Source organism: Taudactylus pleione, unplaced genomic scaffold (genome assembly GCF_031769625.1).
Source record: "Taudactylus pleione unplaced genomic scaffold, aTauple2 ptg000487l, whole genome shotgun sequence".
NCBI classification, from domain to species: domain Eukaryota; kingdom Metazoa; phylum Chordata; class Amphibia; order Anura; family Myobatrachidae; genus Taudactylus; species Taudactylus pleione.
This window is the reverse complement of record NW_028284889.1, coordinates 1,941,165-1,965,022: the sequence shown is the minus strand read 5'-3', so window position 1 is coordinate 1,965,022 and position 23,858 is coordinate 1,941,165. Positions and strand designations below refer to the sequence as shown.

Here is a 23,858-nt window from a genome sequence, read left to right as displayed (position 1 = left end):
TATTAAAAAAATATTATTGAGGTAGGGGGCTCCAGTCCATTACTTTGCCAGGGGTGCTCAGACCCCTAGATACACCCCTGCTTAGTCGCATCACATTGCTAGCGAAAAAGATGCAAGAATGACACTCGGTGCAAGTAGAGTCGCACAGGACCTGGTGCTGCTGAGAGGGACTGTTTGGCGTGACTGCAGCAATAGAGTATGAGAACAGACCAGTTCATGCACAGCATTGCAGCCATACTTTGTGGCACATCCCACAGAATTGAATCTTCCCCATTGTAGCAAATAGTTTGGCACTGAAAAGCATTGGCTTCAAACTAATATGTTCTATTTCTTACATCCCAGCCACATTATACAGTAGCCGCCAGTGCTGGACGACTGTATTCATAGACCATAAAGTCTTCTGTATCTTCTCTCAATACTGAGACAGTGGATGGTTGCATACAGGGGGCATTGTAGGCTCAAAGATATTTTAATTTGACCACAGAATTTACATCCAAATTTATAATAATCTACAGGAGACATTTTTTGGTAATGGTTATGAATCCTTAAAAATAAACAGGTAACACCCTTGTAAGGTTAATTCCCAGTCCACTCAAGAACATTCCTAACATAAGTGCAAATCAAATTATGTGCACAGCTGTACATATCATGTCAGACCCTATTGCCAATTATAGGAGGCATTCTATTCATCCAGACAGTTTAGGAACCATATATTTGGTACCTCCTGTTCAAATGAAAATACTGTGTAATAAATGTTTGGTAAAAGTGATATGGTAATTCTAGACCTGTAGGAAGATATTTGGAGAATTTGAATTATTTTTGAAATTCAATTTCTCATGGACAGGGGCTGAGTAATTACATACATCTGTCATATGCTTCATTATGAAGAAATGATCAATGTCACTCACAGCATCCCCACAGCACAATGCAGTAAATGACCATGAACCCTTTGAAACTAAATATACAGGTATAGTGTTCAATTACTTTTCCAGTTACTCCCAGGTTGCAGAAACAGGGTCAGACTTAAGCGAGAGGGCCACTTGGATATTGGGAATCTCAATGGCTCTAACATTGATGAGATATGCACGTTTCAGTCCCACATGCCACTGGATCCCCCTGTAGCAATCATTGCTCACTGCCAGTGACTGGTGAGAAAAATACCCAGGAGAACATATGTACACATGAAAAGATTTGTACATCTATCAAACAAATGACAAGAAAATATGTAAAATATCCTGTCAAATATAATCTAATACTTTGTAAAAGACACAACCGGATATCGGGATCGTATTTTAAAACGCCTGCTACTACTGGAACATGAAAGTAGTTCTATGCTCAACTTGTTCTGCTCAACTGTTTATGTACTATGTAAGGCGCTGCGGAACCCTTGTGGCGCCATATAAATAAAGGATAATAATAATAATAATAATAATAAGTAGAACACAAGTCACACAGGAGGTCTGTGACCTGTAGATACGGTATATACCTGGTACAGTAGTTTTAGATTTTAAAGTTCAGGGTACATTATTCCCATTGTCTGTCTCTATACATGCAGAGAGAAAATATGAGATATGGTAAGAACTTACCCTTGTTATCTTTATTTCTACGAAGTCCATAGGGTTCCACAGGATACCTTGGGGTATAGGTGTGACGTCAGTCGCAGGGCACCATAGAGTTAAGCTTTCAGCCTCCCAGGATGCACTAGGTCCCCCTCCTATACCCCGCCCCCGGGCCAAGGCACCTCAGTTAGTTACCAAGCCATAGGCCGGAGGAGGAGAAGGAAGAGAGAGAACAAAGATCTGGACACATACAAGAATCACATTCTCACCAGAGGGAGACGGAAAACCGGTGACCAGAGCAAAGCCCATCTGCAGCACAGGTGCGACAGGGCGGGAGTCCTGTGGAACCCTATGGACTTCATAGAAATAGAGATAACAAGGGTAAGTTCTTACCATATCTCATATTTTCTACTTCAGGGTCCATAGGGTATCCACAGGATACCTTGGGGATGTCCCAAAGCAGTATCCTTTAAGGGTGGGGACGCTCCTGTGCAGAAAGGAGAATCCGCCGCCCGAAGGAAGCATCCTGAGAGGCGAAGGTGTCAAACCTGTAATACCTCACGAAGGTATGGACAGAAGACCACGTAGCAGCCTTGCAGATCTGAACTGCCGAGGCACCACGTCGAGCTGCCCACGAAGGACCCACAGACCTAGTGGAATGAGCCTTCAGAGAAGGAGGGACCGGTAGGCCTTCATGAAGATAAGCTTCAGAAATAGCCATACGGATCCAGGCTGCCAAAGTTTGCTTTGAAGCAGGCCAACCCTTTTTACAGAAGCCATAGAGGACAACAAAGCGTCCGACTTCCTAAACAAAGAAGTGCGGTCAACATAAGTCCTTAAGGCCCGCACAACATCCAAAGAGGCCTCACCCACGGAAAGACCCGGTGAGTTAAAGGCCGGAACAACTATTTCCTCGTTAACATGAAACTGGGAAACAACTTTGGGAAGAAACTCGGGCCGAGTGCGGAGCACTGCCCTGTTCCCATGAAAAACCAAGAAAGGGGGTCTACAAGAAAGAGCCCCTAACTCAGAAACACGTCTGGCTGAAGCAACGGCCAGAAGGAAAACAGTCTTAGCTGTTAGCCATTTAATATCCACTGAGCCCAGTGGTTCAAACGGCGGTCCTTGGAGAGCCCTCAGGACCACAGCCAAATCCCAAGGCGCCACAGGTGGAACAAAGGGCGGCTGAATACGGAGAACACCTTGCATAAAGGTGCGCACATCCGGGATTGTAGCAATCCTACGGTGAAACCAGACAGATAGGGCCGAAACCTGTACCTTCAAAGAAGCAAGGCGAAGCCCATGATCTAGTCCCGCTTGCAGGAAGGCGAGAATCCGAGACAGACGAAACTCCCGCGGTGCATAACCTCTCGGTCGACACCACTGGAAGAACGTATGCCACACGCGATGGTATATCCTCGCGGAAGACGGTTTCCGAGCTCGTAACATGGTACGCACCACAGAGCTGGAAAACCCCCAGGACCTCAGCATGGCCGTCTCAACAGCCACGCCGCCAAAGACAGCCGAGTCAGGTCCGGGTGAAGACAAGGACCCTGAGACAGAAGGTCCGGTCGTAGCGGCAACCGCAGAGGACTGTCCACGGACAGACCCTGAAGGTCTGAGAACCAGTGCCGTCTGGGCCACGCGGGAGCTATCAACAGGAGCGTCCCTCCTTCCTGTTTGAATTTCCGGATTACCCGTGGAAGAAGGGAGACCGGAGGGAACAGGTATGCGAACCTGAACGTCCACCGGACGGACAGAGCATCCACCAGAGACGCCCCTTCGTCTCTTGTGCGAGACCCGTACACCGGCAACTTGTTGTTGTGCCGGGACGCCATGAGGTCGATTTCTGGAAGACCCCACCTGTCCACCAGTAGTTGAAAAACGTCCGGGTGCAGGGACCATTCCCTTGGATGAACGTCCTGGCGACTTAGAAAGTCCGCCTCCCAATTTAGCACTCCCGGGATGAAGACCGCTGATATGGCCGGAAGATTGCGCTCCGCCCAAACCAGGATCCGAGAGACCTCTACGAGAGCCGCCCGACTGCGAGTTCCTCCTTGCCTGTTTATGTAGGCCACGGTGGTAGCATTGTCCGACTGGACCTGCACCGGGTGACCCTGGAGAAACCGCTGTGCCTGCAGGAGAGCATTGAAGACCGCACGGAGTTCCAAGATATTTATTGGAAGCTCCGCTTCTGTCGGTGTCCACCTGCCCTGGAACAAGTGTGGACCCGAAACTGCTCCCCAGCCCCGAAGACTGGCGTCCGTTGTCAACAGGACCCAATTTGGAACCCAGAACGGACGTCCCTTGTTGAGGTGGGTCGTCTTTAACCACCACGCAAGGGACAGGCGAACCTCCGGGGTGAGCACAATCGTCTGGAACTTCAGAGACTGAGGCAGCCCGTTCCACTTGGACAGGATCAGGTGCTGCAGAGGTCTGGAGTGAAACTGGGCGTATTCCACCATGTCGAACACCGACACCATGGAGCCCAGTAACCTCATCGCCGAGTGTAAGGACACCCGGCGGCTGTGCAGACAACTGCGCACCCTTGACTGTAAAGCAGAGATCTTGTCCTCCGTCACGAAGATCCTTTGCTGTCCCGAGTCCAATAAGGCTCCAAGATGCAGAATCCTCCGAGACGGGATTAGAGTGGACTTCTGCCAGTTGATTAGCCAGCCGTGCCGTTGCAGCAGTGCAATGGTCAGGTCCAAGTGGTGTAACAGGAGCTCTGGAGATCCTGCCACCAATAACAGGTCGTCCAAGTACGGCAACATGCGGACTCCTTGCAGCCGCAGAGAAGCCGCCATGACCGCCATAGCGTCCTGTATGTCCAATGACACCATGTAGTCCCCAGGTTCCAGCGCCAGAATGATGGACCGTAGGGTCTCCATCCGAAACTTCGGGACCCGCAAAGACTTGTTGAGTGCTTTGAGGTTGAGAATCGGACGATATGACCCATTGGGTTTCTGTACCAAAAATAGATTTGAATAGAAACCCTGGCCCCTCTGGGAGAATGGAACAGGCACTATAACTCCAGCCTGGAGCATAGTGTGCAATACCTTCCGCAGCTCCGTAGCCTTGTTCCGGTCTGATGGTAGACCCGTGGTGAAGAATCGAGCCGGGGGTCTGTGCCGGAAGGAGAGGGCGTACCCGTGAGAGACCACCTCCAGAACCCAAGTGTCTGTCGTAGTGAACGACCAACACCGGGAGAACTGCAGCAGGCGGCCTCCCACCCTGGGATCCCCCAAGGGGAGACCCGGACCGTCAGGCGGCAGGCTTGTCATCTGGCTTGGGGGCCGGACGTCTGGTACTCCATGCCTGTTTCCGGGGCTTGACCGATTTCTTAGGGCCAGCCTGTCGAGGAAACGACTGTGGTTTGGGCCTGCCCTGGGCCCTAGATGACCGAAAGGACGATGGTCCAGAACCAGAAGGAGCAGCGGCCGACGGGAGACAAGCAGATTTGGCTGCCGCCAGCGTGGCCACAATCTTATCCAGATCCGGACCGAAGAGAACTTCTCCGGTAAACGGCAACGCTTCCAGACCTTTCTTGGATCTGCGTCCGCCTTCCAGGATCGCAGCCACAAGGTGCGACGAGCAGCTACCGCTGCTGAAGAAATTCTAGACACCAGAGTACTAATGTCTAGAGCCGCCTCGTTGATGTAGGTGGCCGAATCACGGAGATTGCCAATCAACTCCGCCTGTTCGGCCGGACAGTCGGATTCAAAAGAAGCCTCTAATGAATCCGCCCAGCGCTCCATCGCTCTGGCAACCCAGCAAATGGCCATAGCCGGTCGTGCTGCCCCCCCTGCAAGGGAATAAGCGGACTTCAGGCAGATTTCTACCTTGCGGTCCGTAGCATCCTTAAGGGAGGACATGGATGGCATCGGCAATGTGGCACTACGGACAAGACGGGTCACGTGAGAATCCACCTGTGGAGGGGATTCACACTTAGCAAAATAATTATCCGCGAACGGATAAGCCACCGCCAGGCGTCTCTGCGGCTGGTATCTTTTGCCAGGTTGTTTCCACGCCTCCTCTAAATGGTCCACCAACTGACCCGAAAGAGGAAAGACTGTGGCATCGCCCTTCACATCTTTGAAAAAGGCATACTTAGATTTAGCCGCTGGGGGAACTTCGTCCTCAATCACCAAGGCTGTGCGGACCGCCCGAATAAGTCCAGGAATATATACTTTGGACTTAGCATCAGCGTCCTTAGTATGGAAAGGTTCCTGATCGTAAGGATCCAGAATCTCCCCATCATCAGACGTCCCTTCGTCATCCTCATAAGGAGCGGACAGAGACGCCACCGGCCTTTTATGAGGCCGCATCACAGACTCCCCTTGCAACACATCCGACAAGTGCTGTACAGAACTCGTCAGGGAGTTAACCCACGCTGGCTCCTGAGAACCCGGGAGCGGGGAAATAGGGAGACTGTGGGGTACCACCAATTGTCGTGGGAACCCCTGCATGGGTGACGACACCACAGACTGCTGGGACAAACCCATCGGAGTAAACGCGGGCTGCGGAGCTAACTGGCCCACTAAAGCTGTTAACGCCTGAGCGAAACAAGCCCAGGGCGGCTCCTGTACCGGTGCTGTAACCGTAATAGGCCGCGCCATGGACAAACACTGCCGGCAAAGGCCCTCCGCGCTACCCTCCCCCTCCGCTAACGGTACTTTGCACGTGGTACACTGTAGCCGGAGGGGAAAATCACTTTCAGACATTATGGCACCACGTATGTGACCTCTCTCACCAATTAAGTATTAAATAGGCGAGAGACCACCCTGCAGCACCGCACCGCAAGGGCTTTAGCAGAAAGAACAGGGACAGTAATAAAGCTGACAGTTTAGAGAAGAAAAGTTACAGGCAGCGCTAGCACAGTCACATACAATGCAGAGAAATAACAATTCCTGCACTAACAGCGCTGATCACTCAACTACACAGACACAGGGCCTGGTAGGACACAGCGCTGCATACACAGACCTGAGCCACAGCGGAGGAGAGGTATGCGGGGGGACCCAGACCACGATGCTTCCTTCCAGACTTCCAGCAGCGTTCACCATGCGTTGCAGAGAAGATGGCCGCCGAGGAGCAGAGAGAAGCTGGCCTGGGGGAGGAGCGCTGACACAGGACCAGTCAGCACAGTGCAGAGAGGGCTGTGTGCAGCGGGGGAGGCGCCGGCTGTGAGACAGGGAAGGCGCGCTCCCCTGGCATGCATTTAACCCCTGGGACGCCGCAGCGCTACCGCTCTGCTGCGGTCCGCTGTCCCAGGGGGTAGTGGAAGCGCAGGTTGGTCGCCTGGCTCCACGCTGCAGCCAGTCCCCAGGGAGCCCCCTGCCTGGGGACTTAGGACCATGTGATCAGCGGGGACCCACCGCGGGACCCCGCTGCTTACCTCTGTCCCCCTTGAATCCGGCCATGGTCCGGAGCATCTGGGGTCACCGCTAGCTGTGACCCCAGACGCCCACCAGCATCCCCGGATCAGTACCGGCGTTCTGGTACCGGCGGGGTGTAGGGAAGACAGCATGGACGTCAGGACTGACTGTCCATGCTGTTCATCCAGATGTGCAGCCACAGCTGCATGAAGAAAAAGCTTCAGGGGCTCTTCTAGCCCCCACTCCAACAGGTGCACCCGACTCCGGCCGGGCACCAAACTAAACTGAGGTGCCTTGGCCCGGGGGCGGGGTATAGGAGGGGGACCTAGTGCATCCTGGGAGGCTGAAAGCTTAACTCTATGGTGCCCTGCGACTGACGTCACACCTATACCCCAAGGTATCCTGTGGATACCCTATGGACCCTGAAGTAGAAAGACAGAGAGAGCATATAGTGAGAGATGGATACTATACCTCGCAGACTAGAAGTAATGCTGATCTTACCTTCTTGGCAGGGCTGCTCTCCTCTGTCTGTGGTAAGGATTTATTTGTCTGGAGATGTAACTCAATCTCTGCTGCTCGTTCACTCTGTAAAAATAAAAGATATTTGGCTTTAAAAAACAAAATAAAATGACAACCAGCATAGTTTATTTAAAAGATGTAAGTGAAGACTTAAAGTAAACTGATACGTCAGAAGTTTTGTAATTTGATTCCACTATTATACCATTCATTTCATTTTACATACAAACTAAGGTAGGTTTATTCTCTCTTTTAATTCTCAAGCCATTTATTTCAATATGTTAATAAGTGATACCGCACCCGGATTAGTAGCTCGCCTGGTGATCACCAGACCTTACACGATGGAAAAATTATATTTTCTACAATTTGAGGGAGGGTACATTGTGCCCAATCATCCCCATAATGGGCCGAGCACACGAGGGGCAAACAATGGCCCTGATTCAGAGCCGGACGCTCTGACCAGAGCGCTCGCTCTGAATCAGGGCCCACCTCCATTAATATGGAGCGTCCTCCTGGATGCTCGTATAGCTGTGGGTCACCACCCACAGCATATACGAGCGTGCAGGATGATGCTCGCGATGGTCTTGACCATCGCGACCATCGCCACTGCGAGCAAAAGCCTGTGGTTCAGTTTTTCAACCGCAAGGCCAGGAGTGATTTTGGCTCTATCAGAGCCAAAATCACTCCCACTGACATCACTAGTGATGTCAGTGGGGCCGGCTTCAGACGGTAGGCGTTCCTTTGGGAACGCCTCCGTCTGGCAGGCACGCCCCCGGCACGCCCACCAAAGGGGGCGTGCTGTCAGTCAACATCGACAGCACGCCCCCTTTGATGAGACACTACGAGCGAAGGAAAGTCCTTCGCTCGTCGCGTCTCGCGCATGCGCACGACGGAGCTCCCTCCGTCGTACGCATGCGCAGTGCAGACCATCGACCCACTTGTGAGTGGACAGCCGCTCGCGAGTGGGTCTGAATGAGGGCCAATGTTCCACTAATAGTCATTGTCTTGTGATCACCATACAATGGGCCTGATTCAGGGATGGATGCAAATCCCGTTGTAACTGCGATTTCATACTCAGCGACTTGCAAAAATATGCTAATGGCTATGCCATCATCTTGTGCACTGAGCTGCCCACCTCCAGCTTTTAATATTACTGCTCACACACAAAAGCAGGAATATCGGAAACATCGGTCGCACATTGAACTTCTGAATAAGCCTATGCTGTCTCAGACAGAGTGACTTTCCTAAGACGGAGAAGCTGTGAGCAAATTTGCAGAGCAACACTAGAGCACACCCAGAAAATGTCCACAACATGCCAGTGGTTTTCTAAACACCCCCCGTTACCTCCCCCAAAGGCTGACTCCATTACTCACTTTGCAAATAAATCCTCTGTGACTGCGACAGTGCAGCTTTGGCGCCACTGCGTCCAACATTGTCATTGCGCACATCTAACACTTACATGTCAACTGGGTGGGCTCATTTAAATGCCCGCCTAGTTGTGATGTCAGCCGAGACACACTGGTAAGTGTGTATAGCTTATCAATTGGCCACTAGGATAGTGAATCGGTCTGCTGACCGATCCGTTGTCCTAGTGTGTACCCAGCCTTATGGTGAGTATACACGGGACAATTAAAATGCTTGATATGAATGATAACGATATCGATCATATCGTTATCGTTCATATCATGCATTTTTTTGTCCCTTCCAACCCACCAACGACCTGCGATGCGCGGGCACGTATTGACGATAACGATATTGTCCATCGCCCATGCATGCAGGCCAACCTGGTCGATACTGACCAGTATACTATAGGAAGGTCATTACTGGGTTGGTGATCTGCTGGATGATCGATATCGATCATCCAGCACTTCGGGAAGGTGCAGGACGATCAGCAGCGATATCGTTATCGCTGGCTGATCGTACCGTGTGTACGCACCATTACATATTAAAACATACTGTAGCAGATTACAAAAGCCACAGGACACCATTCAATCAACTAAATATTGGTAGACTAAAATCAGACTGTACAGACTTGATGACTGTGCTTAATGTGTCCTTCAGCGCCATCTAGTGGAATATTTTATCTTGTGAATGAAAATGTGCTCAGAGAAATCCAGGGACAATGACTACAGAAACATGTATAAAATGCCAGAAAAAGATACATTTTCTCATTTAGCAATTAATTCAAATTATAGGATAAAGTTGTAGCTTCAACTTACACAAATTATCACTGATGCAAAGTCTGAATGAAGTTTAAAGTCATATTAGACTGAAAAACGAACCATTTAAATCCCTTCAATGCCTCAAACCTTAATCTACACTCTTGGACTACTCGTGGTTTTTTGTTACAGTATATATTTTAGATGCAGTTTTTCATTTCTGTTAAGTCCTGCATAATGGAAAGGACTGTGGACCTCATTCAGAGCCGTTCGTAAGCGGCCGCTCGGTCGTACGCATCCCATGTTTCCAAACCACACATGCGCACTGTTAGTTGTGCGCATGTGCGTATGAGGCTTTGCGATCCAAAATGCTGTAATTCGTATGGCTTCCGAGCAGGACGTGGCTTCCGAGAGTTGATTGACATGAAAGGCCATTTGTGGGTGTTGACGGGGGTGGTGGTCTGAAAACGCAGGCGTTCCTCACCGTTTGGAGGGCGTTTTAGGGGCGTACATATATTACCTGCTACGACTGACATAGAAGGCCGGAAGTAGTAAAACGTCACTCTGCGAGCAGGTTAGAGGCATGGCTGATCGTACAGCTTGAGGTTGGGTTCGTGCTCTCTCAAGCCCCAGAGTACAATCGATACTATCGCATTTTACTGATGTTAGGAGTGATGTTTCTATTTTGAGCCACACAATGCAAGCAGCTAATAATCGTTTGTTGTAGCTAATAACACTGCTAATTGGCATGTAATTGATTCAGCTGCGTTTGCATTAGCGAATAATAAGAATAAATAAATTTCATGGGGATGGCTTATTCTATGCGTTTTTTTTTTAATTTTTGGTGTAATTTGCATTATTTAGCCTGCACCAGTCTTTTCATATCCTCTGTTTTTTCCCCTGATTAACCATGTCTATTTTTCATTATTAAATCAGACACGATTTCAGTAGTTTGTTCAATATTTTTAATTATTTTTTTTTCAAGAATATATTCAATTTTTTTGCATTTGGCAGCATGCAAAAAATAAAGAAAATAAACAAAAACAACAACACTTTAGAACACTAATTAAATAATTGTCAACAAGCTAGTAACAAGCTGATCGATAGAGCATGGAAACATGACATGTGGGCATCAACACAACACAAGCGGCAGCGACCATCAGAAGAAAATTAACATACAGCGACTGACAACGACTGACTCGATCGCTAGCTGCTATCACTCGCTAGCTAAAGGAGGTGCATTGTTCACGTATGGGTGTCACTTTGGTTGCGACCGACCGGCCGTGCGATTGCTTCCTTTTTCAGTTTCTCGGTCGTTAGGCATACGACCGAGCGGCCGCTTACGATCAACTCTGCATGAGGTCCTGTGTTCTATCTCCAGGTACATTATTGTAATATGATCATATAGTATATTAGAAATGCAGTGTTTGGGATTCCTCTGGATACTCCAGTTTCCTCCTACTGTTCAAAATTAGACTGTAAGCTCCAAACCAAAGAGACATTGACCGACGTGAATTATTATTATTATCATTTATTTATATGGCGCCACAAATGTTCCGCAGCGCCTTACAAAGCACATAAACAAGTTGTAGACAAGCGACTTACAGAACAATACAATACAGGACCAGGACATGAATAATATATATTGCTACATTAGTGACCAAGTGTTAGGTGCCCTAGTGGTGAGTAAGAAGTACATGAAACTAAAGTAGGGAGAAGTACAAGAGGTTAGAAGGCCCTGCTCATAAGAGCTTGCATTCTAAAAGAGTGAATGGTTAGATACAACAGCAGCTCCTACCCTCTTGCATGCACAGGCTCACTCGCCTCTATACTCCACCCCCAGCCACCGGTCAGCCAGTTTAATGGTGCATACACACGGTCAGATCTGTCAGATGAACGATGAACGATTTTTACCAACGATTTGAACGATTTTATAAACTATTTGAACGTTTGACACAAAATCTAACCGTGTGTATGCACCATTACAGTTTAGTGCCGTCAGGATCAAGCTCCATTGTGGGGGAAGCTGCTTTGTGTGGTTTCCCATCGTATTTCTCTTTTTTATTACATACTGAGGGCCTGATTCAGACCCGGTCGCAAGCGCTGAGCGCTTGCAACCGGGTCGACGGTGGCATACAGCGCATGCGCACGACGGAGCCGGCTCCGTCGTGCGCATGCACGAGACCCTGCCAGCGACGGGTACTCCGTCGCTCTGGGTCTCGCACCAAAGGGGGCAAGCTGTCTATGTTGAGTGACAGCTCGCTCCGTTTGGTGGGCGGGCCGGGGGGGTGGCTGCCCAAACGGAGGGGTCCCCATGAGAACTCCTGCCATTTGGGGTTGGCCCTGTTAGAGCCGAAAGCTGTCTGGGGCTTGCGATGAACAAGACCCTACCACAAGGGTCCCGTCGCAAGCCCAATGGTCGCGATGGTCTTGACCATCGCGACCATCATTATGGCCGCTCGCTATAGCTGTGGGTGGTTACCCACAGCTATGCGAGAGGCCGCTCCAAAAAAAAAAAGCCCGGCCCTGATTCAGAGCGAACGCTCTGTCAGAGCAAGCGGCTCTGAATCAGGCCCTGAGTCCTCTGTTGGACGTCCTTTTGGACGCCTAAAAAGACACTCCAACCCCCTGACGCCGGTGATGGCAGCACCGGCGACCTGGTCGGTGACTTCCACCACGGGATTCTAGACGGGCTAGGCAGCCTCAGGTCATACCCTCCACCGGTCTCGGACTTCCCGCACAAGCCGCAGCTGGACACTCAGGGACAGGTAAGGGCAGCTCTATGCTTGCAGGGAACCGCTGGTGCGGGCTAGTGTCGGTACAGGGCAGTCTGTTCCACACAGTGGCATACAGTAACAGGACTATGCAGCAGTGGTGCGGCCATGGTCCCAGGCGATTCTTTAGCCAAGGGGGAAGTAAACACTTCCTGTTAGCCCCTCAGCGCGCTTCCAACCGAGTTGACAGCTCGTCTCAGGTTTAGCTCCTCCTTTCTCTCAGTGCCAGAGAATGCTGAGCGTCCATTTTAGACACATGCTGTCTTGCATGAGAGAGGACGCTCAGCAGTGGGCCTGCAGTAATGGTTTACAGGCTACTGCAGTAATCTTACAGAGGGAAGCTCGGGCTTCTGTCTCCTCTGTACCGCGCTCCCTGCAGCCGGCTGTTTCACTTAACTCCTTCCAGCGTGTCCAGCTGGATTGTGGAGTATCAGTGCCCACATATATATATATATATATATATATATATATATATCTACACCAATCAATACATAAATTATTTCATATATTGTTTTTTTGTGGCACCTTAAATTAATGGAGTTTTATCAAAACTGCTTTTAAACCATCTCTGTACAAAAGATGGAGGAGAAGCACATGGCTACCGCTTTTTTTAACCCACTTCCTGGAGGAAGTTCCGGTTTCTCAATAAAGTTTTTTTTACTATTTAAACCACTAACGATGAAGGACATGCTATCCTTGAAGAAGTGCGCACGCGCACGAAACGCGTTGGAGGCATTAGGTGGCTACTCTGGATTAGGGATGGGACATCGAAAGAAAACATTGGAAGTACCGATGTTTTTAACATTGAATACAAAACATTATTTAGATATAAACATTGGTTCTCTAGAACCGATGTTTACCGATGTTTTTTTGTTTTTTTAAGCAAACTGTATTTAAACATTTAATAGACTAATAAACTTTTAAAATTAGCTTATACTATGGCTATCTTCATGGAGGCAAACAGTGTATGTATATATATGTGTATACATATGTATATATACAAAGCAGCACAAGATGGTATTTGTTTTCAAGGTGGTATTTTAAATTAGATGTGTTTGCACATATTTTTATTTTCTTGCTGCAGTGTCTGAAAATAGCTGTTTTGGGCGGGAAGCAATCGGGAAGCCGACTGCCTATATACCGGCAGCCGGCTTCCCTACTGTCTTATCCCGGCTTGGGTGAAATGCCGGGCGTCTAGATGTAGACGCCCGCATTTCCCCGACGCCGGGAGACCGGCGCCCGGCATCACGATCGTAGTGATGCCGGGCGCCGTGAGTGGACAGCCACGGGGGGGGGGGAGGGTTAGGGCTCCCTGGGGGGACTTAGGGTTAGGCACCCCCCCGGGAGGGTTAGGCTAGGGAGAGGGAGGGTTAGGGACCCCCCCGGGGGACTTAGGTTTAGGTAGCGGGGAAGGGGGTGGTTAGGGTTAGGCACTTAGAGGGGGGATTAGGGTTAGGCACTTGGGGGGGAAGTTAGGGTTAGGCACCCCTAAGGAGGGTTAGGTTAGTGGATACTTACCCATCCACGATCGGGATTTCCAGCGCTGTCGGGCTTCCGCTGCGTCGCACTCTGCTCCTGTCGGGCTGCCGCTGACGGGAATTGCGGCCGGCGGTATTTCATACCCATTCCTTTTGGGCTCATTATTTTTCCTTTCAAAGTGTTCCCACAAATGACTTTTGGGTGGTGCCATTTTATTTGTATTGTCAGTACTCACTACTAGTGACAGACATAATTGTAGGAGTGTTGTGTGTTACTGCTGGCAGTGTAGCTGGCTGATCCTGTTGTTGGTGATAGTGGTACAGTACCTTAATGTCCTCCACCTCCACACACATGTAATACTGACAGATTTCCTTCTCGCTCTCTTCCTCAATTTAATTTCTCTTGTCCATTTTTACAGATTTTACTCTTTCAGAGCCTCCTCTTTTTTTTCCTCTCTTCTCCACCCTCAACTTAAGTCTCTGTCTATATCACGACAAACACACTCTATCTACTCAAGCCCTCCCTTTCGCTCTCCCAGCTCCTCACCAATGATGGCACTGAGGCACCGCTGGGTCTGTCCTGCACATGCAGTGAGGGCCTGACAGTGACACTGTGAGACTGACAGCTCAGTTACCAATAGCTGCAGCAGCCAGACACCCCAAGCAGCCAACCAGGGCTCACTGAGATCAGCACCAGTGACAGTGAGCCAGGGGTGGGACTGTCCTATGTGCTGCTGCTAATTGGTTGACCAGAGTGTCTTTCCCTCTGTCAGCCACCTCCCCCAGCAGCAGCATGCACATAGCAGCCATAGCCCAGTCAGTGTTTTGTACTCTATTCTTAACTTGTAACAGACTATAATACAAGGAGAGAGCCAGCTTGCAGCCCAAAGCAGTGGCAGCACCACAGTGTTGCCAAAAAAAAAAACATTGGAAAAGCAGGGAAAAACATTGGGGGAGAAATCTTGCGATGGTAATGAAACATTGAATCAAAAACATTTCAGGGTTAAACATCGAACATCGAAACCATTTAACCGATGTTTCCGATGAAACATCAAATGATTCCCATCCCTACTCTGGATGATCCCTGGACCGACTGTTTACACAGTCAACTGCACACCCTGTTCTGCTCCCGAGTGACGTCATCATCAGCGGCCGATCGCGGCTAGTCGTCACGGCAACACAGAGAGCCAGGCCAAGGCCAGGCTTTGACTCTCTGATCCCTGGACTATACCACAACCGCTACCACCGCGAGCGGACACTGAGGATTTCTCTGCAGCGGTCGGAGGAGAGGGAGCGGCTGGTGTAAGGAAAGGGTAAGGTAGGTAGAGAGAGGTAACATAATTTTCTTGCGCGTGCAAGTGCCAGTCCAGTGCACAAAGGGACCCACCACAATCTCCAGAAGGAGCTATAAACATATATTGTTTTAAACAATTTTATTTTTACAGGTGTCACAAAAACAATTGCATTACACATAGCGCTCAGTAATCACCATTATATATATATATATATATATATATATATATATACCTGGTATTCCGGACACATTAGGGACCCCTCTGGGTCAGTGCTTCTACTAGTGTACTATACACACCTAGGTTGCGTATGACATATATTGGATAATTGTAGCAGGCTACTTATTAGTTCTGCTTCCTACTCTCTGTCTTAGCATATACACAACTCCAAATGCAAGAGGAAAATGAACACTGAGTTTCCTCCCTCTGCGCAGTTAGAGGACCTTCTGGAAGCAGCATGGGCACAGCCTACTAGGAAGTTTCAGTTGTCCAAGCGCTTGGCGTCTTTTTATCCCCTGCCAACTAAGGACAGGGCTAAATGGGAGAACCCATCTCCAGTGGATGCTCATGTAGCCCGCCTTGCGAGATTCCCTATCCTCCCAATCCCGGATGCGTCTTTCCTATTAAGACGCTACTGATAGAAAATTGGAGAATTTCCTTAAAACTACCTACACTAATGCAGGTGCGATTACTCGTCCTGCTTTGGCATCTGCATGGGTGGCTAAAGCAGTTAACCGCTGGGCGGTGGATTTGGAAGAGGGCCTTGCTCCGGGTGCAAACTGTAAGGACGTTACCCTTAGTAGCTCATATCATATCAGCCGGCACCTATCTTGAAGAAGCTACTGTGCTTACGGGGCTCTTGGCTTCTAAGGTATCTGCGACGGCGGTGGGTGCTAGAAGGGCTCTCTGTTTGCGCACATGGCTAGCTGACACTAACTCCAGGAAGGCCTTGGAAGAACTCCCCTACTCGTGGAATATTCTGTTTGGTCCAGAGTTGGACAAGATTGTTGCCACCTTAGCAGCCTCCAAGACTGCCTTTCTCCCATCATCCGCACCTCCTAGAACCAAGACCATGTTTTTTTCCTTTTGACCCCAAGGAAAGGCCCGAGGTCAGCCTTCCTCTAGATTTCAGGGTGCTTCCTCCAAGGGATCAAAACCCAGAGGTAAGCAGCTCTGGGCTACCAGAAAGCCACCTTCCAAGTCTTCAGACAAGCCTACCGCCTGACAGGGGGACCTCCATCCTAGGAGACTTCTGGATGGGAGGCCGGCTTCTGTCATATGCCAAGGTTTGGGAAGGAACCACGTTGGACAAGTGGGTCAGGGACGGTAATCTCCTAGGCATACGCTCTAACCTTTTGGAAACGCCCTCCGATCAGGTTCTTCTCCACCAGAATTTCCAGAAAATCCGAACAAGGCAGAAGCTCTCAGGGGATTAGTGCGCTCCCTCCTGGCCGCCGGGGTAATTATCCCAGTTCCCCCCTCTCAACACAGACTTCTACGCAAACCTCTTCCTGGTGCAGAAACCGGGCGGATCGTATCGCCCTATTCTGAACTTAAAGGCACTGAACCAGTTTTCGGATGGAATATCTTTGATCCATTATCTTAGCACTGGAGCCAGGGGATTATATGGCATCTCTAGACATCCAGGATGCCTATCTTCACATTCCTATCAGAGAAGCGCATCAACTCTTCCTCAGGTTTGCAATCTGCAAGGATCATTACCAATTTCGGGCGTTATCTCTTGGATCTTCCACGGCACCTTGCGTGTTCACGAAGGTCATGGCAGCACATCTCTGCCGCCAGGGAGTCAGGATCCTTCCTTATCTCGAGAACCTGCTGATCCTGGCTCAGTCGCTGAAGGTCTTATCCCACCACATTCGCTCAACACTGGACCTTCTCCAGTCTCATGGCTGGATAATCAATTGGCACAAATCCTCCTTAACTAATGCTCAGGAAATGTTACACTTGGGTGCACTACTGGATTCTCTCTCTCAAAGGGTGTTTCTCCCAAAGGACTAGATCCAAGCCCTGCAGGCCAGAATTAGTCCTCTACTGGCCCTCCACAGGGTCTCCATCCATGCTTGCATGAGGATCCTGGGCTCCATGGTCATCACGTTCGACATGATGGAATATGCCCAGTCTCACTTCAGCTGGAGGGTTTTGCATGATGGAACAGATCTCACCTTCATATGAAGGCTCAAACGATCATTCTCTTCCTGGAAGTTCATCACTCTCTTCTGTGGTGGCTTCACCAGCCCAATCTGGAATAGGGCCACCCATTGTGGATTTAGGACTGGATCCTGCTCACCACAGATGCCATTCTGTTGCGGAGTGGTGTGGGCTCTTGTCAGCAGATGTTCCAGGAGCGGTGGACAGCTCAAGAAATTCTGCTCCCAATCAATGTACTCGAGATCAGGGCAATTTACAGGGCCCTTTGTTGAGTTCAGCACCTGACACAAGGGTGGGCGGTCAAAGTGCAGTCAGACAATGCAACAGTGGTTACTTTCATCAATCACCAGGGCAGCACGCGCAGCCGCAGAGCTATCAGTAAAGACAGTTGCATCCTCTGCTGGGTGGAGTGCCACATTCCACCCTGGTCGGCTGTGTTCATTCCAGGTGTCCAAAATTGGGAGCTGCCAGGACATCCATTCCGGCAAATGGGCTTTCCATCCAGACGTATTTCAGTTGCTAGTTAGCCGCTGTGGTCGTCCGGACATCGGCACAGCCATCAACTGCCGCAGACTGTTCTTGGACCAGGGATTCTGGGGCACACCTTGTGGATGCTTTAGTGGTGTCAGATGTTCCCGCTAGTCGACGTGTTTTCTCCAGACATGATGAGCCCTCGAGTGCTTCGCAAGTTCAAACTAAAGGGAGGCACAATGATTCTGGTGGCCCCGGATTGGCCTTGGTGGGTATGGTACGCCGACCTCTTGAGTCTGTCTGTCGACGCCCCTCTATGCCTTCATCTTAGGCCAGATCTGCTGTCGCAGGGTCCGTGTTTCCATCCGGATCTCGCACGACTCACTTTGACAGTGTGGCTCTTGAGATGTCTGTCTTAAGGAAGAAAGGCTTCTCCAGGAGGGTTATCCAGACTGTGCTTAGTGCCCGGCAGCCGTCCTCCGCAAGGATTTATCACCAGGCCTGGTGGACGTATTTTGCTTAGTGTGAGGCCAGGGGCCTCAACCCCTGGACATTCCGAGTTTCTAGACACCTTTCTTTTTTGCAGTCCGGGTTGGACTTAGGACTTCGTTTATCATCCTTAAAGGTTCAGGTATCTGCCCTGTCTATTCTTTTTCAACGCCAACTTGCCTTATTATAGGATGTCAAAACGTTTTTTGCATGACGTTCTCCACGTGCAGCCACCGTTTGTTCCTCCGGTTGCACCCTAAGACTTGTCTTTAGTTCTTCGGGTTCTACAGTCTACTCCATATGAACACTTGCAGTCAGTGGACCTTCGTTGGCTTACATGGAAGACTTTCTTCCTTCTGGCTATTGCGTTGGCCCGGCGGGTGTCTGACTTGAGTGCTTTGTCTTGGCGCTCTCCCTTTCTAATTTTTCATGATGATAGGGCGGTCCTCCTACTTGCACAAGGTGGTGTCTTGCTTCCACATCAACCAGGAGATTGTGGTACCCTCTTTCTCTGCTCCGCTTGCTTACCCGTAGGAGGCCTCGCTAGATGTGGTGTGAGCTCTCCGTGTCTACGTTCACAGGACCCATTATATCCGGAAGATGGACTCCCTCTTTGTCCTCTACAATGTTCCCAAGCGGAGTTGGCCAGCCTTCAAGCAGACTCTGGCCAGATGGCTCTGCTTCAATATTTGCCATGCGTATGCTACGGCGTCTCTTCCCCTGCCTGCAGCGGTTTATACTCATTCCACCCGTTCTGCATGGCCGTCTTGGGCGGCTTGGAAGGGGGCTTCTGCAGAGCAACTTTGCAAGGTGGTCTTCCACTACCATGTTCATCCGCTTCTATGCACTCGATTACTTTGTGTCCCCCGACGTAATCATCAGGCATCATGTTCTCAGCGCAGGAATGTCCCTGCCCATGAAGGGGTCCCTGTGTCCCCTTATGGATGGAAGAAGAAAATAAGATTTATGGTCTTGTTAAATCCATTTCTTTGCATCCATAGGGGGCACAGGGCGCTCTCCCTGACGCACCTGATTGCGCGGGTTGTTCCTATGTGCCGGTGCCCAGGTCACTTACATGTGTTTGTGTTTGAGTGTGTGCCGGTCCTCCTTTTTTCCTTCTCCGTGTTCTCGCTCCTGCCGTGTGCTTGCTACTGTAACTGGCTGGTCGGTGGCTGGCAGTGGGGTATAGAGGAGAGGGAGCCTGTGCATGCTGGAAAGAAATAAAGTTTAGAAGTCTGGTGCCCAGACTGTCCTCTCTAGACTATACCCAGTGTTCCCTGTGCCCCCCATGGACACGAAGAAATGGATTTAACAAGGTAAGACCATAAATCATATTTTTACAGCGAGGGCAGGACTGGTACAAGTGTGCACTGAGGAGAATGATCGGTATCAAACCAAGCACACGGATAGAGGGGGCCCACTCCCAGAAATCTGTACAACTCTTTATACAGTCGAAAACATGCATTTCGTTCTGTGCACACAATGTGGGATAAATTATCGGCAGCACTCATTGTATCTTCATGCCAGGAGAGCAATCTGGTCTTTTTTTTTGCAATAATCTTGGATGAGGGAGGCGTCCAATTTGGAGAGATGGCTGTTGTAGCGCTTATTAATTAAGATATAGCCAAGTACATAGCGATGGTGTTTAAGTATAGAGGAAGGGGAAAAGGGATATAGGGGTTAGAGGTGGCAGTGGGCTGTAAGTGGCATCTGACAAACATAATATCATCATTTCTAAGTCGCTATGAAATCTACTGCCGATACCAGTCATAATGCATATTTATGCAAATAGCTACTCTCGTCTAATGCATAATTACTATCTATTTTCTCAGACAGCTTATTAGTACATAACTATGAGCATTTCAACTGTCAGTTAATATTGTGAAAAGTAAATGTAAAACTGATTAGGTCCTCCATGAAATTAGCAACATTAAAATAAATATTAATGTCTTCATTAGATTTTGTCAGGACTGCTGAGTGACAGACATTGCTCTGGGTGCTGCAGATACTCAAATTGTGCCCGTTTCACAGTTGCAGGCAAATCAACAGCATTGCGTGCTCGGAAATAAATGCAGATCTTCGCCACAGTTGGCACATCCAGGCCCAGCGACAGGGGGGACAACCATACCGGGCCCCACGGCTCAGGGACAGAAAAAAAACAGGGCAACAGCACCTAGTAAAACTTTCTAAACAGCTGCTGTGCTGTGACAGCAGCCGTCCAGCCGAAGCCCTGTCCACTGACATCCTTCCCCAGTCAAATACCGGGGTCACGCAGGGGCTTGTGCTCCTCCTCCTAGGCCGCATCCCCTTGCACCCACCTTCGCACCTCGCCCTCCTGCTACCTTCCTGTTCCTCTCCTCTCCCATTGGCTTCCTTCAACTTCCCTCTCACGGCACCCCTGACCCCACCCCCCTCGCGGCACATAGAGCGACTTCCCCCTCGCGCCCCCACCCCCCCCGGACCCACCCCCCCATAGACACATACTCTGGGTCCTACTGGTCCAGCTGAAGAGTGCAGGGACAAAGCCAAGTGTCATGACTGTCTCCCTCGGCATGAAGGTAAGAACTATGTTATTGTCATTTTTAATGTGTGTATGTGTCATACATGCCAACCCTACCGAAATTTGGTGGAGGCTCCCGATTTTTCGGGTAACCCCCACACCCCCAGAAGGGTTGGAATTTCTCCCGTATTCTGCCGACTTCCTAGTGAAGTGGGCAGAATGGGGAGAATTTCCGAGGCGATCGCGGGTACCCGTGTAAGGGGCGGTGCTTAATGACACGATTCTTCATTAATCGCGTCATTTAGCCCCACCCCCTATTTTAATTTGCACCAATCGCAGTAATTTACCACAAAGGGGACGGGGCATAATGACGCAAATTGTCAGGCCCCGCCCCCATCGCAGTCACCTGCTTCTCCTCCCCGGGCTTCTCTCGGGGAGCAGAAAGAAAAGGTAGGCAAGCATGGTATGTGTGTGTATATCAGGTTATATATCTGTGTGTATATATATGTGTGTATGTATATGTATGCATGTATGTGTGTGCGTGTACATTTCTCTATCTGTAATAATTGTGTGTATGTGTGTGCGCTCTATCTGTAATAATTGTGTGTGCATGTGTGTGTGCGTGTGGACCCAGCATGTGTGTTTGGAGGAGGGGTCAAGGAGGGGGCACTGGGAGGGGGGAGGGTTAGGGGCCCCAGAGATCCGTGTATACTAGGCCCCAAGATTTCTGTTGCTGGTCCTGGGCACATCTAGGCATACATCCACTTGTGAAAGTAGCCGTCATCACTGTCGGCATTTGTACCAGCCCTACCCTTGGTGCACAAGATCAGACCCCTCTGTATATGTTCAGCTCTGAATAGCTCACAATTCCGCCTACTTGCCCATTACAAGTACTCAGAACCTTTAGCCTACATGCACACGCCCAATTGCCACCCAGAAACACCCACAAGTGGAGATACAGCTGAGATGCGTATGACCCATAGTTGGGTGTGCTTGGCTACGGGCATGAGCTGTGCGGAAAATTGCAAAATATGTATGCAAAACGGAAAACGGACTTGCAGGCAATTGTGAATTAACTATGAATCTTGTCCCCATCCCAGATGAGCAAAACTCAGTAGGCTACCAGAATGGAAGGTATTTTACACACTGTTTTACTTGTGAGAGAAAAACATTCTCTTAAACATATCAATACAAAGTCCACTTTAGGAAATTATCATATAGCAGGCTTCAACACCACAATTTCCCCTGACATCATTATTTGTGTGTTGTGTTACTCACAGCCTAGTATTTTGTCACCTGCTTCAAAAACAAATTGATACCCTCCAACAAGGTATTTTTTTCCATGCCTAATCTCACACACCTCACAAACCTTCACCAATACTCCCCAAAGCACCCTCAGTTAATTCATTCCAGGGCAAAATGAAATGGTGAGCTCAATTCAATGGTTTTCAAGGATGTTTTGGGGCGAGCTGCAAATCACTGAATTAATTAAAACAAAAATCACAGGGAAATCATCAGAAAGCTGTGAATTGCAAACAAGAGTCACCTAAAATTGGCATCCTAATTTCTTCAGTGTTCTGAATACAAATCACTGGATGTAATAATGATAAAAATAGATAACCCTCATCACCTATAATAGAGCCACGTTATTCAGCATCAGGTCCAGTCCTCTTTACCGAACAAATGTCTGGTTCCCCCATACCACCTGTCTTCATATGAATGTACCAAAGATACCAGTCCTGTCACCTCTTCACCTTAGTATTATTATTTTTTATTTCTAAGATGCCAAAAAGGTTTGTGGCGCCTTAAAAATATTGCCAGAATACATCCTTATCTTAACAAGTAGTTACCAAACACTTTGCCCACTCCCTCTCCCTAACTACTGCAACCCACTATTTGGCAATCTCCTCACCCATCTATCCTCATTTCAATCAATATTAAATGGCATAATAAGACTAATCTTCCGATCTGGCTTCTCTACATCTGCTGTATCACTTTGCAAATCCCTACAGTGACTCCTCATGTCCCCCAGAATCCAATTAAATTAATCACAGTTACCTACCAAAGCCCTCAACACACACTGTTACCTACCAAAGCCCTCAACAACACACTGTTACCTACCAAAGCCCTCAACAACACACTGTTACCTACCAAAGCCCTCAACAACATACAGTTACCTACCAAAGCCCTCAACAACATACAGTTACCTACCAAAGCCCTCAACAACACACTGTTACCTACCAAAGCCCTCAACAACACACTGTTACCTACCAAAGCCCTCAACAACATACAGTTACCTACCAAAGCCCTCAACAACACACTGTTACCTACCAAAGCCCTCAACAACACACAGTTACCTACCAAAGCCCTCAACAACATACAGTTACCTACCAAAGCCCTCAACAACACACTGTTACCTACCAAAGCCCTCAACAACACACTGTTACCTACCAAAGCCCTCAACAACACACTGTTACCTACCAAAGCCCTCAACAACACACTGTTACCTACCAAAGCCCTCAACAACACACTGTTACCTACCAAAGCCCTCAACAACATACAGTTACCTACCAAAGCCCTCAACAACACACTGTTACCTACCAAAGCCCTCAACAACATACAGTTACCTACCAAAGCCCTCAACAACACACTGTTACCTACCAAAGCCCTCAACAACACACAGTTACCTACCAAAGCCCTCAACAACATACAGTTACCTACCAAAGCCCTCAACAACACCTGTTCATGAATCTCAAATCTCTTCTTAAAATACTCTCCTTCTTGCACATCTAGATCTACCTGCACCTTGACTCATCTATGGTAATCTCTTCTTTTTCCCAACTACAAGATTCTGCCATGCAGGTACCCACATATGAAATTCCCTAACACATCCAATCAGACATGAATACCCATCTCGTTATTATAGATTATCCTACTAGAGCTCCGTGGCAAATTTCAAATCAACGATGATGATAATAATAAGAAATATGGAGGAGGAATAATAATTATAAATAGAGTCATGTGTAATAACTGAAGAGTGATGACAAATGTCTGACAATGGGCTCCCAATGACTAG

The 23,858-nt window shown here is 48.9% G+C and overlaps 1 protein-coding gene across 1 annotated transcript in view; it reads right to left on the bottom strand.

Moving 5' to 3' along the window:
• The window catches only part of REPS2 (RALBP1 associated Eps domain containing 2), a 222,393-nt gene that overhangs the window by 36,626 nt on the left and 161,909 nt on the right, over positions 1-23,858 (bottom strand). Inside the window, exon 17 of the mRNA XM_088449558.1 lies at positions 7,436-7,519. Coding sequence (XP_088305684.1) covers positions 7,436-7,519 — 84 coding nt within the window. The remainder of the gene's footprint in view (positions 1-7,435; positions 7,520-23,858) is intronic.